At 66.0% G+C, this 13,439-nt stretch overlaps 5 protein-coding genes across 5 annotated transcripts; 4 read left to right on the top strand and 1 right to left on the bottom strand.

Moving 5' to 3' along the window:
- Positions 1-512: 512 nt before the first annotated feature.
- EMIHUDRAFT_218312 (hypothetical protein) lies at positions 513-941 on the top strand (the record flags this gene model as incomplete). Its single annotated transcript, XM_005760123.1, has 1 exon — positions 513-941. One exon carries the CDS (start codon positions 513-515, stop codon positions 939-941), a length of 429 nt encoding a protein of 142 aa, XP_005760180.1.
- Positions 942-6,347: 5,406 nt separating this feature from the next.
- Positions 6,348-7,190, top strand: EMIHUDRAFT_218309 (hypothetical protein; the record flags this gene model as incomplete). The annotated part of the gene is made up of 1 exon (XM_005760122.1): positions 6,348-7,190. The coding sequence occupies one exon, from the start codon at positions 6,348-6,350 to the stop codon at positions 7,188-7,190; it is 843 nt and encodes a 280-aa protein (XP_005760179.1).
- Positions 7,191-9,352: 2,162 nt separating this feature from the next.
- EMIHUDRAFT_416925 (hypothetical protein) lies at positions 9,353-10,810 on the top strand (the record flags this gene model as incomplete). Its single annotated transcript, XM_005760121.1, has 1 exon — positions 9,353-10,810. A coding segment is annotated over exon 1 (1,224 nt), but the record flags the coding sequence as incomplete, so codon positions are not given.
- Positions 10,811-11,461: 651 nt separating this feature from the next.
- Positions 11,462-12,202, top strand: EMIHUDRAFT_359202 (hypothetical protein; the record flags this gene model as incomplete). The annotated part of the gene is made up of 1 exon (XM_005760120.1): positions 11,462-12,202. The coding sequence occupies one exon, from the start codon at positions 11,462-11,464 to the stop codon at positions 12,200-12,202; it is 741 nt and encodes a 246-aa protein (XP_005760177.1).
- Positions 12,203-12,599: 397 nt separating this feature from the next.
- Positions 12,600-13,219, bottom strand: EMIHUDRAFT_359200 (hypothetical protein; the record flags this gene model as incomplete). Its single annotated transcript, XM_005760119.1, has 2 exons — positions 12,600-12,620; positions 12,688-13,219. A coding segment is annotated over one exon (171 nt), but the record flags the coding sequence as incomplete, so codon positions are not given.
- Positions 13,220-13,439: the final 220 nt, after the last annotated feature.

The raw sequence follows: 13,439 nt of genomic DNA, 5'->3' as shown, positions 1-13,439 counted from the left end.
GCGAGGCAGTACAGGTCGCTGCCCGCCTCGACGGCCGCGCGCTTGCCCTTTTGCTGCAGCAGCACGGTCGCCAGCTCGAGCAGCGTCGCGAAGTGGGGCGCGAGGGCGACTCCGTGGCCCGCGATGCAGGCGCGGAGCAATGCGGTCTAGAGGAGGCGGCCCTCGGCCACGCGGCGCCCTACATCTGAGCGAGCCCTCACCGAGCCGCGTGTGTGCGCACGTGCGCCGCCCCCGTCGTGCGGGTGTCTACCGGGAGCGGATGGGTGGGGAGGGGAGGTCATGTCGCCGCCCCGCCGCTCTGCGCCCTCTGCGCGGCCGAGGCGCCCCCTTTTGGGAGCCGCTCTCCAGTTCTCTTCTAGTTGGTGTGCTCCCACATGCGGAAAGCGCGTAGATTGTCTTACCCAGAAAAACGAAAAAAATCTAAAATGGCACCACTTGGAGCACTTGGAGTGCAGTCATTAGCCTCACATCCAGGTGGACGCCGACGTTTTTCTCCTTTGTTTGTTCCCGAAATGTCTCTCACGCTCTCGGTCTCGCTTCTGCTGCCGGCCGCGCAGTCACTGCTGGTCCCGCCGCTGCCAAGCACGCGTGCTGCTGCTGCGCCTTTCTCACGCTGCAGCCGCGAGCCTCTCGCCTGCGCGCCTGCCGAGCCGCCTGCAACCGACGCCGCGGCGGCGCTGGGAACTGAGGCGGACGTTGCTCAGCGCTGCGACTACCCCGGTTGCGTCGACGGCCGCGTCATGGGCGGCTTGCCGGCCATTGAGATCGGCCCACCGGTCAACAGGTTCCGCCCCTTCGAGTGGTGGCCGATCAAGCCGTACCGGCCGTGCCCGGAGTGCGCTAAGCGGGGCATGAAGTACACGCGCAGCGGGCAGACCCTGGACGAGATCGTCTTCAAGAAGAACCCGGCGGGCGGCTACTACGGCGACGACGAGGACTGAAGGGAGCGGCGCGAGCTCCTCTCTGCCAGCACCTGTCTATCTGCACATTAGTCGGCTCATGCGAAATGCGATCTCCCCTAGTTCCATGCGCGTTCAGTCGTCATTTTTTATGTTGATTGCGGCTCTGGCCCACCACTCGGGGGGCGCCAGCAGACGCGGCGCGTTAACTCGCGTTCTCCACCGCATCCGATGCCGTGTTGGAGCCACCCTGTTCGCTGTTATTGTGGACGCCAGGACGGGGATATGTGGAGAGTCGAATGGCGGCGCCCATATAACATATATGGCGGAGTCCGGAGAGGCAGGCGTTGCCCTCGAGGCATTGCCTCTCTCAAAAGTCTCTCTCAGAGGGGCTCGTCTGGCCTTGAGAGAGGTGCGTTCGTGTGCCCGAAGCCCCGAACAGCCCCTGGGGACCCCACCCCCCCCGGCCCTCGGCCTCGCGGGACGCACACGTAGAGTACCGGCGACGCGCGCTCCGCCGTCACGGCTCAGGCGTCCACGCGACACTATCTGAGAGAACTCGACAGTCGAGTGGAGACACTGCCAGAATCTGAGTGAGACACTCTCTATCGGAATCAACGCGCCGCGCCGCGCTCCTCTGCGCTCTGGCCACTGTCCCGCTCCTCTGGCCATATCCCCCCTAACGGCGCGAGAGGAGAGAGAGAGCGCGCGCGCGCGCGCGCGCGCGCGCGCGCGCGAGCGAGAGCGAGAGCGAGCGAGCGAGCGAGCGAGCGAGCGAGCGAGAGAGAGAGCGAGCGAGCGAGAGAGAGAGAGAGAGAGAGAGAGAGAGAGAGCGAGAGAGCGAGAGAGAGAGCGAGAGAGAGAGAGAGAGAGAGAGAGAGAGAGAGAGAGAGAGAGAGAGAGAGAGAGAGAGAGAGAGAGATAACGAATTAGCCCTACATGTCCGCATGCCCTGCTTCGCGCCACACGCGTCGCAGTCACCCGCTGTCACCCTGTGCCGCATAATGGCCAAGCAGCTTCAAAAGAGATACCCGACCGCCGCCAGCCGCCGCCCCTCCTCGCCGTCCACCACCGCCGCGCTCGTACCAGCGCGGGCGGCGGGGAGGCGGGGTCCAAACTGCTCCTCAGAAGAAGAAGCAGCAGCTGCTGCTGCCTCCTCCTCGCCGGAGGTGTAGCCCTCGCCGCCCTCGGCGCCGAGGCCGCGCGCGCCCCCAGCGGCCGCGCTGCCGCCCGCCTGCCCGCCCGCAGCCAGCCCAGACGGGCCGTCGTGGGAGGACGGGCAGGCAAACAGTGCCAAAGCCGCAGCTGCTGCCTCAGCGCTGCGCAGCGCGGGCAGCGCGCAGTCGCAGATCCGCTCGAAGTCGCGCGCGCTGATGCCGAGCGACGCGGCGCTCGCGCCGCTCCGCACCGCCTCCAAGAGGTCGTACACGTTCTCCAAATCCTGCAGCTGCGGCTGCAGCAGCAGGCTTGAAGCTCTGCGCGCGCCCACGTGGGCGCGCTGGAAGAGGGCCGCGAGGCCCTCGTCCGGGTCGATGGCCGGCCGCGAGGCCGCCATCGGGAGGGTATGCCACGGGCGCGACCCGGGCTTCGTAGAGGTTGGCCGCCACGAGCGCCGAGAGAGAGCGGAGCGCGAGCGACGCCACAGAACGCGAAAAGATTAAAAAAGAATATGACCCAACCCAAGATCCTCAAAAACTGGGAGAAGGACCTCCTACAAAGCTCAGGGTGGATAAGAGAGGCAGGAAGAGACTCAAGGGCGCGAGTACCGCGACCCGACCGACCGCACGACAGCTCGTCAAGATTCCGCCACAAAGTTGAGACAAGCAACAAAGTAGTCCACCCCCAGGATTGGATTCACGCGGCAAGAGCAATACATAGCACGCTAGTTCCGCCCACAATCACCGACAACTATTGCCGACACATCCTCTACAGGAAGCTGGTCCTTCGGAAACAGCTCAAGGCGTACGGACTAGACACCACAACACACACGAGGTGCAGGCTTTGTAACAGAACCTCCGAAACGCTGCGACACCTCGACGTATGCCCAGTCGTCCGGGCGGTCTTTGCACAAGGAGAGTCACTAGACATACAACCGCCGAGATTACTCACCATCATCGGAACCTCGGCAGACACGCCTGAGGTCCACAACGCACTTCATCTACACATGTGGAATCAAATAATAGTCTCCTTCTACGAGGAGGAAGACATCAAACCCGAACAAACCTGGAAGGCGGTCTTGAACCTATTAGTGAGAAACATGCAAGCGTACTCGGGAGAGGCCAAAACTAGGCTCCGACGAATAAGACGCAAGAGCGACCGAGTCAGCGACTCGACCATGAAAGAAATCAGCAGCAAAGTAGAACCCATGGGGACGATTGACTACTACGGCAGACTACGACTGAGCAGGCGAGTGAATGACGAACTAAGGAGAGTGGGACTCGACCACCTCACCACAGAAGAGGCGACGACTCACGCACGAGAGATCAAGTTTGTCAAGGCCTCACAAGCTAGCACATCGAACACCTAAAGACTTAAAGGCATCACACTACAAGGAACGCGGCTGAGCTGACTCCCTGTAGGGGGCACCTCGGTGAACCAGGGACTAGGATCTCGCGCAGACGACACAGGGCGTGCTGCGCCCCGCGCGATCCCTGGCGCAGAGGAGGCTGAGCCGCCGAACTTAGGATGCCTGCGGAAGGCTGGCGAGAGCCGGCGACCCACACCCGCAACTCATATTCATCACAACAAGCCATTATGCCCCAACAGGCCCCACCACCCCACCCCTAGGCAATGTAGCGCACATGTCTAGTCCGGAGAGGACAGGGGGGGGGAGGGGGGGGGTAGGGGATACGGCACTGTGCCGAGTATTTGGGGTTAAAGCATTTTTTTTATTTATTCACCACCCGTACTTTATATTTGCAACTAAAGTAGTCTTGTACCTCTTTTCGCACAAATACAGCGCGGCTTCAGCGGAAAACGGCGCTGGTGGAAACCCACCCGCTACAAGAGTCTCGTCCTCGGCTCGTGCTGCTCCCGTCTGCGCCTCGCCCCGCCCGGACCCTCGCGAGCGAGCAGCGAGAGCCCGACGGCGAAGACCGTGCCCTGCATCACTCCCGCCGCGCAAGTCGGGCCCCAGACGGGCCAAGGGTCGCCGAGGCCGACCGCCTATGCGTGCGTTTGTGTGGTCGTCACGTACACTGTGTGTGTGTGTGTGTGTGTGTGTGTGTGTGTGTGTGTGTGTGTGTGTGTGTGTGGCGACGCGGTTGTCTCTGTGTGTAGTTGCGTGCTAACTGTAGTGCGCGTCGGGCTGGTGGTTCCACACCGAGTTTGAAAGCTCCGTTTCTCTACGCTTCTCTTGGTTGTGGTGCGTGCTCGAAGGGCCCGAAGGCCGGGCGCCTGGAAGGCGGCGACAAGGAGGCAGCCAGACGCCTGTGAGATGCAGCCGGAGGTTATAGCCGAGGGATAGTCCGAGATACGCCGAGCCAAACAGCCGAACTACAGCCGAGCTACAGCCGAGAAACAGCCGAGAAACAGCCGAGATACGGCCGAGATACGGCCGAGATGCAGCCGAGATGCAGCCGAGAAGCGACGCCTGCAGGAAGTAGTACGAGTAGGCGAGCGAACCTCGCCTGTAGGGCGCGGTGGTAGTAGTCAGTCCGTCAGTCAGTGGTACACGCGTCCCTAGCACGGACGACGGGGCAGCACACGCGCACTCGCGGAGCACACACGGGGCATGGCACACGAGGCGGTGTGTGCGTTCTCAGGGAGCCGAGGCGTCACCACACAGACAGAGTGCAATCGTAGTACGAGTAGGCGAGCGGCCCTCGCCTGCAGTGATCTCGCGCGATCTCGGGCGATCTCGTGTTTGATCTCGTGTGATCTCGGTTGATCTCGGGTGAGCGACCCTCGCTGACGCCATGTCTCGGCGAGTTGCGGCGCGAACGCCAGGAGCACAATCGCGCTCGCTGCAGCACTCAGGGCCTACGCCGCGCCAGGCGAATGTGACATCCGCCAGGGGTGACGCCGACCCCAGGGAGGTGCGGCGTCGTCGGCGTCCGTGCTGCGCGTGTGCGCCTCCGCCGCAGCGAGAGAGGGCGCTGAGCAGGGTGCGCGGGCATCAATGGCCGCGATGGCCGCGCCGAGGGCAAGCAGAGCGAGTACCAGCGCCGCGGTGCCGCGCCGCGGTGTCGCGCCGTCGTTCGGCGGCAACGATACGACGAGAAGGAGGATTGCGAGCAGGATGAGCGCCGTCTCTGCTTGCTGGAGCGCGTCCACGAGGCTGGGCAGGCAGCGAAGGACGCTGTCGGCGCAGGAGCGGAGCGACGGAGCCTTGACGGTGAGCGTGGCGAGCAGATTGAACCACGTGAAGGTGAGTGTGAGGCCGGACGTGGCGGCACTCACGCCCGCGCTGGAGCCGCTGCTCGCGAGCTTGTGCAGCTGCGGAATCGCGCCGAATGCAGTGGCTGCGATGATGATGGCGCCAGTCTTGACGCTTAGCGGGTCAGGAGGCTCCGCCGGGTGGCACGCGAGCATCACAGCATCGACAGTCAGAAGTCAGCGAGGAAGAGCGACCGCGCTCAAACAGCGAGGAAGAGCTCTCTCACCGGGCCGGATTCCGTTTCTTTCTTTGAGCTTAGCCTTCGATGTTATGAAACAACGCAAGGCGGACATGGCATATCGCTCTCGGGCTCACAGACATCCCTCACACCCGCCGCACACCCGCGCCCCCGCGCGCGCGCGCCCCACCTCGGCCGGGAGAAAGGGGAGTGACAGTTTGGGATGAAAGCCCGAGTATGTTGTTCTTTCTTTTGAATTTAGCCTTCGATGTTATGAAACAAACGCAAGTGTGTGTGTGTGTGTGTGTGTGTGTGTGTACACAAACGCAAGGCGGACATGGCATATCGCTCTCGGGCCCACAGACATCCCGCACACTCGCCGCACACCCGCCGCCCCCGCGCGCGCCCCGCCCCGGCCGGGAGAAAGGGGAGTGACAGTTTGGGATGGCAACAGAACGAGTATGTTGAGTCCTGGCTCAACAACGCAGAGTAAAGGACTTGGGTGGTCCGGCCCACAAGTCCGGCTCACGCGCCTCGACTGACCGATCTACCGCACTGGCCACTTCCGCCCCCTCGCTCCCAACCCACCCACCTCGCCTCGGGCCGCGCCGCTTTCTTTCTTTACGGCCGCACGGAATCGCCGCCGGCGGGGGGCGAGGGCGCTAGCGAAGGAGGAGGAGCGAGAGCCCGGGGAGGATTGGGAGGGGGGTCGGCCGGAGGAGTACGCCGGCCTCTTCGACGGCCCATAAGGGGCCGTCGCCTTGTGCCTTTTGTAGTGCCAGTCCGACCGAGCCAGTCTGCTGTGAGAGGGGCTTGTACAGTAAAATTCTTTCTTTCTTTGGGCGCGAGTTCTGTTTCACGAGCGATTCTCTCAATCCCAACGCCGTTCTCCATGGCGCGCGTAGCTATGACAGGGACCGCGGCCGCGGACCCGGTGGCGGACGGGGCTGGCGCGCAAGCGCCGGCCACCGTCGTGCCGCCGGGGATGCGCAGCGGACCCTGGAATAGCTACGATAAGGCGCAACTGGAGGACGCGGTGGGTGTCGCAAGGTTGTTCGGTGCGTCCTGTGTCAGGGTGATAAGGCCTGGCTACGCGACCATCGAGGTCGACCTGAAGCACGAAAAGGCCGCGGGCGACCGCGAGTCGGTGAAGGCGGCGGAGCGCTCGTACATCGAGCGCACCGCGCCGAAGAAGAAGGAGCTCACAGATGAGCAGCTTGCGGCAAAGGCCGCGTCTCGCAAGGCCAAGAAGAACCGGCAGAAGGAGCGCCGGGCGAAGGAGGCTGGCGAGCGCGCGGCCGCGAGCGAGGCCGAGCGCGCGGAGCGCCCGCGCGCGCAGCTACGCGCGAACATCGAGTACGTGATGGACGGGCTACGGTCTGCAGCTGCGCGGGCGCGCAGCCAGGCCGGGTCCAAGACTCGGGTCACATATTCGCTGCCCCCAGAGAGGGACGACGGATATCGGCGCGGCCCTAGCGTGGTGTGCGCCACGGTCCCCCAGGGCACCGTGGCGACGACCGTCGCCTCGGACTGGCTCGCGAACGAGCTGGCCGAGCACGGAGAGATTGATGCGGCATGCCGCGACAAATATGTCATGCACCTGATGACGGCCGCCGGCGCCTCGGCGCCGGCCGACGCCGTGTTCAGGTTCACGGCTGGCGAGGCGATGCAGACCGAGGACGACGACGAGGACACCGGCTCCGAGGAGTATTCCGACGACAAGGCGTCCGACTAGCTGGCTTCACCCATATCTTACCCTCTGCCCCCCCCTCCTGCTACCCCCCAGGCTAGATGTAGTCACAGATAGCCCCACACAGCCCCTTACCCCTTCACCCTCGCCTCGCTGCTTGGTGTTTCTGAACACGTAGACGACCACGCTGTGGGGGTTGTGTTATAGGAGTAGGAGTGGGGTGCAGGTTGTGCTCACCCACGGCACCGGGCCGGTGCTTGCACTTTGAATGCCGTGGGGCTCCTGCCCGTGTCCGGGCGTGGAGATGCGAGGGTCGCCCCCCCTTGCCCCACCACTTTGTGTGTGTGGAGACGTTTACCTTACCTTACCTTACCATGTGCAAAAAGGTACATAATGACCTACATATTGTTATGTCGATAGAGGATGTCGGACGTTCGCCGAGTCCTTGGGAAGGCCAGCGCGTCGCGTCCCCCCGCCTCCCATTACACAAAAGCACAAGGCACAACCCCAGGCGGCCCGAAAGCGCACACCCTCCCTTCACGTAAAAGCACAACCCCGGGCCCGAAATCGCACAGTGTCAGTGACAGTCAGACATGAAAGACGCGGTCCCAGGGAAGGCGAGCAAAAACCTTCCCTTCACCCTACCGCCCCACTAGACCGTCCCGCTCCCGGTGCACACGCCTCGACCTTCTTGGGCAGCAACTGGTTCGACAGGTCTTCTCCGTGGCCTAGGCAGCCGTCCTCGCCCTTGCCCCACGTGAAGACGGCGCCATCGGCGGTGACGGCGAGGCTATGGGCGGATCCACTCGACACAGCGACGACGCGCTGGCCAGCAAAAGCCTCGACCTTCTTTGGCAACAGCTGGTCCTGCTGGTTGCCGTGGCCCAGCTGGCCATCCTCGCCATCGCCCCAGCTCCAGACACCGCCGTCGGCGGTGAGGGCGAGGCTGTGGTGTGCTCCAGCCGACACAGCGACGACGCGCTGGCCAGCAAAGGCCTCGACCTTCTTGGGGAGCAGCCGGTGCTGCTCGTCGCCGTGGCCCAAGCTGCCCCAGGCTGCATTGCCCCAGCTCCAGACACTGCCGTCGGCGGTGATGGCGAGGCTGTGGTACTCTCCTGCCGACAAACCGACGACGCGCCGCCCAGCGAAGGCCTCGACCTTCTTGGGCAGCAGCTGGCCCTGCGTGTCGCCGTGGCCCAATCGGCCATGGTCTCCATCGCCCCAGCTCCAGGCGGCGCCGCCGGCGGCAAGGGCAAAGCTGTGCTGCTCTCCAGCCCACAAGGCAACGATGCGCTGGCCAGCCAAGGCCTCGACCCTTTTGGGCAGCAGCTGGAGCTGCTGGTCGCCGTGGCCCAGCTGGCCAAAGTATCCCATGCCCCAGCTCCAGACGGCGCCGTCAGCGGTGGTGGCGAGGCTGTGGTACTCTCCAGCCGACACAGCGACGACGCGCTGGCCAGCAAATGTCTCGAGCTTCTTGGGCAGCAGCTGGGTCTGCCCGTCGCCGTGGCCCAGCTTGCCAAAGGCTCCACTGCCCCAGCTCCAGACGGCGCTGTCGGTGGTGAGGGCGAGGCTGTGCGACCTTCCAGCCGCCACGCTCACGGCGCGCTCGCCGCCCAGCGTCGACGGGAGGCGGGTCGGCGTGTTGAGCCGCAGCACGTCCTCGCCGTGGCCGAGAATGGGCATCCACACCTCCCCCTCGCCGCTCGACGAGAGCCGCCCCTCGCCGTCGATGAAGAGGCTGTGCCGAGCGCCTGCCGCCGCCCTCGCCGGCGGGTTGGACTCGTGCAGCAACGCAGCGAAGCACAGCCACCGCACGACGCAGCCCTCGCCCTCTGGCTTCGCCGGCAGCTCGAAGCCGCGCTCTTGCGCCCACAAGCGGATGCCGTCCTCTGCGAGCGAGGCGTGAAAGAGAAGCGAGACGGCCGCGACGTGAGAGATGTCGACGGGGCTGTCGAAGCGGGAGACGACGCGCACAAGGAGCTCCCTGGGGAGGTCGAGGAGGCGGGAGGGCGGCGGCGCGTTCGGCGAGGGCGCGGCGGTGGTGGCGGAGGCGAGGCGGCGCGAGCGGCGCGAGCGGCGCGACGGGGTGGACATCGCGAAAAAGAATTTTGAGGCCTCCCGCAGCCGGATAGAAGCCGCAGCCGGGTTGTTGCCCAAGGGAGAAACAGATTCTCAGAAAAAAGAAAATTTACTGACCGCTCGCCATGGCGGCGAGGAGCCTGAGCGCCACGGCTCAAAAGCTGGCGACGGCGCTCGCGGGCGAGCGGCGAGCGCTGAGCAAGGCGATCACGCTCGTGGAGTCGGCGGCCGAGAAAGCTGCGCTGACACATAAGCCGGCGGCACTGCCGCCGCCAGCGGCGCCTGCGCCACCGGCGCCTGCGCCGCCGCCGCCAGCGGCGCTGGCCAGTGACGCCGACAGGGCCCGAATCGAGCAGTCCCTCATGAACTACTACGGCTACGAGTTCCGCGAGGGGCAGCGGGAGGTCGTGGAGGCCGCGCTCGCCGGCAAGGACATCGCTGTCTTCTGGGCGACGGGCCGCGGCAAGTCCATATGCTACCAGCTGCCCGCGCTGCACACGGGCCGCACGGTGGTCGTCGTGTCGCCGCTCATCTCCCTGATGACCGACCAGGTCGAGCGCCTCAACAACGCCGTCGGGCAGGGGCGGCGCCAGCTGGCGGCCTTCTGCGGCTCGGCGCAGTTGGACAAGGACGTCGAGCGGCGCGCCTTCGACGGCGAGTTCCCGCTCGTGTTCATGTCGCCCGAGAAGCTCATGGCCGATGGGCTCGACCGCCTGGCGCAGCTGCACGCGCGCAATCCCCTGCTGCTCTTCGCCATCGACGAGGCGCACTGCGTGAGCGAGTGGGGGCACGACTTTCGGCCGCAGTACCGCCAGCTGGGCGAGCTGCGCCAGCGGATGCCGACCGTGCCGATCATGGCGCTGACCGCCACGGCCGTGCCGAACGTGCAGCGGGACATCGTGCGCTCCCTCGCGCTGCAGAACCCGTACGTGCAGAAGCAGTCGTCCTTCCGCCCCAACCTGGCCATCAAGGTGTCGCGCAAGCAGGCGGGGCTCGCAGAGAGCCTGGGCGGCCTCGTGCAGGAGCTGCTCGAGAACAACGGCGCCGCGGTGGCCTCGTCGACGCTCATCTACGTGCCCACCACGAACGAGGCCGAGAGCGTCGCCGCATTCCTGCAGCACCGCCAGATCAACGCCGACTTCTACCACGGCAAGCGCGACGCCAAGGAGCGCGAGAGCGTGCACGTGCGCTTCCTCTCGGGCCAGCTGCCGGTCGTCTGCGCGACGGTGGCCTTCGGCATGGGCATCGACAAGCCCGACATCCGGCGCGTCGTGCACTACGGCGCGCCCAAGACCGCAGAGGAGTACTACCAGCACATCGGGAGAGCCGGGCGCGACGGCGGTCCCGCGCGGTGCGAGATGATCGCGAGCGACGCCGACTTTGCCAAGTACAGCGGCGAGTTCTACACCAAGGGCCTGCCGCACGGCCAGGTGGAGCGCGTGCTCGAGTCGACCGAGAAGCTGCGCGGCTACGCCAACAACACGAGCGACTGCCGGTGGGTCGCGCTGCTCCGCCTGATGGGCGAGACCGCGCCCTTTGCGGCGTGCGGCACGTGCGACAACTGTGTGCGGCGCAAGAATTTCGCGGGCGACGTCGAGCGCAACTACGCCCTCGAGGCGCGGCTGCTGCTCACGGCGGCGACGAGGCACGGCGTCATGTCGCACATGGAGAAGGGCATGGCGACGCCGCCGCTCGCCGCGCTGCGCGCCGCGCTCAAGCCCAAGCGCTCGTGGCAGACGCTCAAGGACTTTGTGCCGCTCTTGGTGACCGCCGGGCTGCTGAGCCGCACGCAGAAGAAGAACCCGTCGGGCTTCGGCGCGTACGACCTGTACCACGTCACTCCCAAGGGGCACCAGCAGCTGCGAGAGCTCGCGCGCGTGCCGATGCCGGCGCTGATGCTGCCGGTGCCCGACTCGGTGCGCCGCGACGACAAGGTCGAGCAGGAGAAGGCAGCTTCGACGCGGCTCGAGGTGAGCAAGGCGCTGCAGAAGCTCAAGGCGGCGGGCATCGACGTGTCGATGGTGCCCGAGGCCGAGCTGGAGCCAGGGGCCGACAAGACGCCCGTCACGAGCGCGATCCTGCACCTGACGCGCACGCTCGACGACTGGAAGGCGCGCGGCCAGGTGGCGCGCGCCGAGGCGCACGAGGCGCTCTACCGACAGCTGATGCAGTGGCGCACGGCGGAGGCGGCGCGGCTGCGCATGGCGCCGGCCTCGGTGCTCGCCGACCACCTGGTCATGAAGATCTGCCATACCAAGCCGACGGAGAGCGAGTCGCTCCTCGCCCTCGGCGCCCGCATCACCGCCCAGGGCGCCAACGCGCTCATCGAGCTGATCCAGCGCTGGCGCACCGCCCATGCGGACGTGGCCGGCGGCGCGTCCCAGGGCCCGGCGGCCTCCCAGGGCGGAGCGTCGGCCGCGGGCGCCAGCCAGGGCGGCGCGCCAATGCAGCTGCCGCCAGACACGTACACGCCTGCGGCGCCGTGGAAGCTCGCGGTGCCGCCCACCGGCAAGAAGCCGCCTGTGTGGGACGCGTCGTGGCGCCGCTTCCAGCAGGGCCAAAAGGAGAGCATCGAGCAGATCGCGCTGACGCAGGTGAGCGGCAAGGCCATCCTGCCCTCGACGGTCAGCGGCCATCTGCTCACGGCGCTGGTGCAGGGCCGGCCGGTCGATTTGGCGCGGCTCGCGCAGCAGGTGACCGCGCAGGGGCTCGCGCCGCCGTCCGAGGACGAGTGGGATCGGCTCGAGAGCGCGGAGGCGGCGAGCGGGATCGACGTGGTGACGACCCTCAAGCTGGTCAAGACCGACATGTGCAAGGTCTTCCTCCCGGCGGCGGAGAAGGAGTGGGCCGAGCGCGACGACGCCGAGAAGGCCGAGGTTAGCTACTGGTACGCCAAGCTAGACTGGTACACGGCCTTCCGCAAGGTGGGTCTGGTGCCCAGCTTCGCGGGAGCGGCGAAGCAGGCGAGGATGGCGTGAGTCTTGCACTTGGAGCGCATGCGCGGGACGCAGCCTGCGAGCCGCGAGGCGGCGGACGAGCTGCTCTAACTCGTCCTGCCGCAGCGCGACGCGTCGCGCTGCCTCCGGCTGGGCATCTCGGGGCCGCCGGGCACCGGCAAGTCGACGCTCATCGAGTCGCTCGGCCTCGAGCTCGCCTCACGCCGCCACCGGCTCGCGGTGCTCGCCGTCGATCCGTCGTCGCACCGGAGCGGCGGCTCGGTGGGTGGACGCTCGAGCAGGTGGTGCGCTCCGAGTGGCTCTCGCTCGACGTCGAGGCGCCGAAGGGGTCGCAGCTCGTCGACGAAGGAGCCAAGCGGACTACTCATGAACGAGTCCAATAGGCGCCAAAGTGGTCGCAGCTCGTCGAAGCCGTCGTCGACGCGGACGCCGCCGACGGAGGCGCCCAGCTCGTGGGCCCTCCGTATGAATGGTTGATGAGTCCTCATGAGCAATTCACTACTCACAGGCGTCAGCTCGTGGGCCCTCATCTCCCCGTCGCGGCTCGCCACGGCCTCGCCCGAGCCCGAGCCGTCTGCCGGGATCGAGGTGCGGCGGGCATTCACTTTCGTCTTTTTGCCGCGCACGCTCGACTCGGAGAGCGCCCGACCCCGGCTTCGGCTCCTACCCTGGCAGCCACGCGCCGTCCCCGACCACAGGGCTGCGCGCGCCCAGCGCTCGAGGTTCGTGCCGCGAGCAGAACGGCAGCAGGGGCAGCAGCAGTGGAAACGGAGCCTGACGGGGAGGGGGGCGGGCCGAGCCCCACTCCTGGCCCCACTCCGGCTCGCCAGCCACTACACTTCAGACTGAAGGCATGCACCATAACCAGAACTCCACAGCATCCCAGTCTTCACAAGTAGTTGCCGCCCCACTGCGAGATCGAGCGGAGAGCTCTGACTCTCGCTTCCACCGATGGATGTATTGACCGCGCCCCCCCAACTGTTTGATTCTCATGCCCCCCTTGCAGTATCAATAGCCTTTTTTTTGAGCAGTCTCTAAAAGTAAAACATCGAGGCATTCACGAGCCGCGGAGCCGCGCCCGTGAGCCGTGGTGCGCGGAGACCGGAGTGAAGCGTAGAAAGGACACTTAGGCTTATCTAAATGGTAACTAAGCTCTCTGTGGGGACTCTCTCACTCTCTCTGCGAGTGCGCGGCGCAGTGCCAGTGTGGCCACAGTGCATGTCTCTGACCCCGGCGTGTGTGCCGTGTGCTGCCACAA

This window comes from Emiliania huxleyi (genome assembly GCF_000372725.1).
Source record: "Emiliania huxleyi CCMP1516 unplaced genomic scaffold EMIHUscaffold_78, whole genome shotgun sequence".
Taxonomy (NCBI): domain Eukaryota; phylum Haptophyta; order Isochrysidales; family Noelaerhabdaceae; genus Emiliania; species Emiliania huxleyi.
Note: the sequence above shows the minus strand (reverse complement) of the source record. Positions and strands in the feature narration are given on the sequence as shown.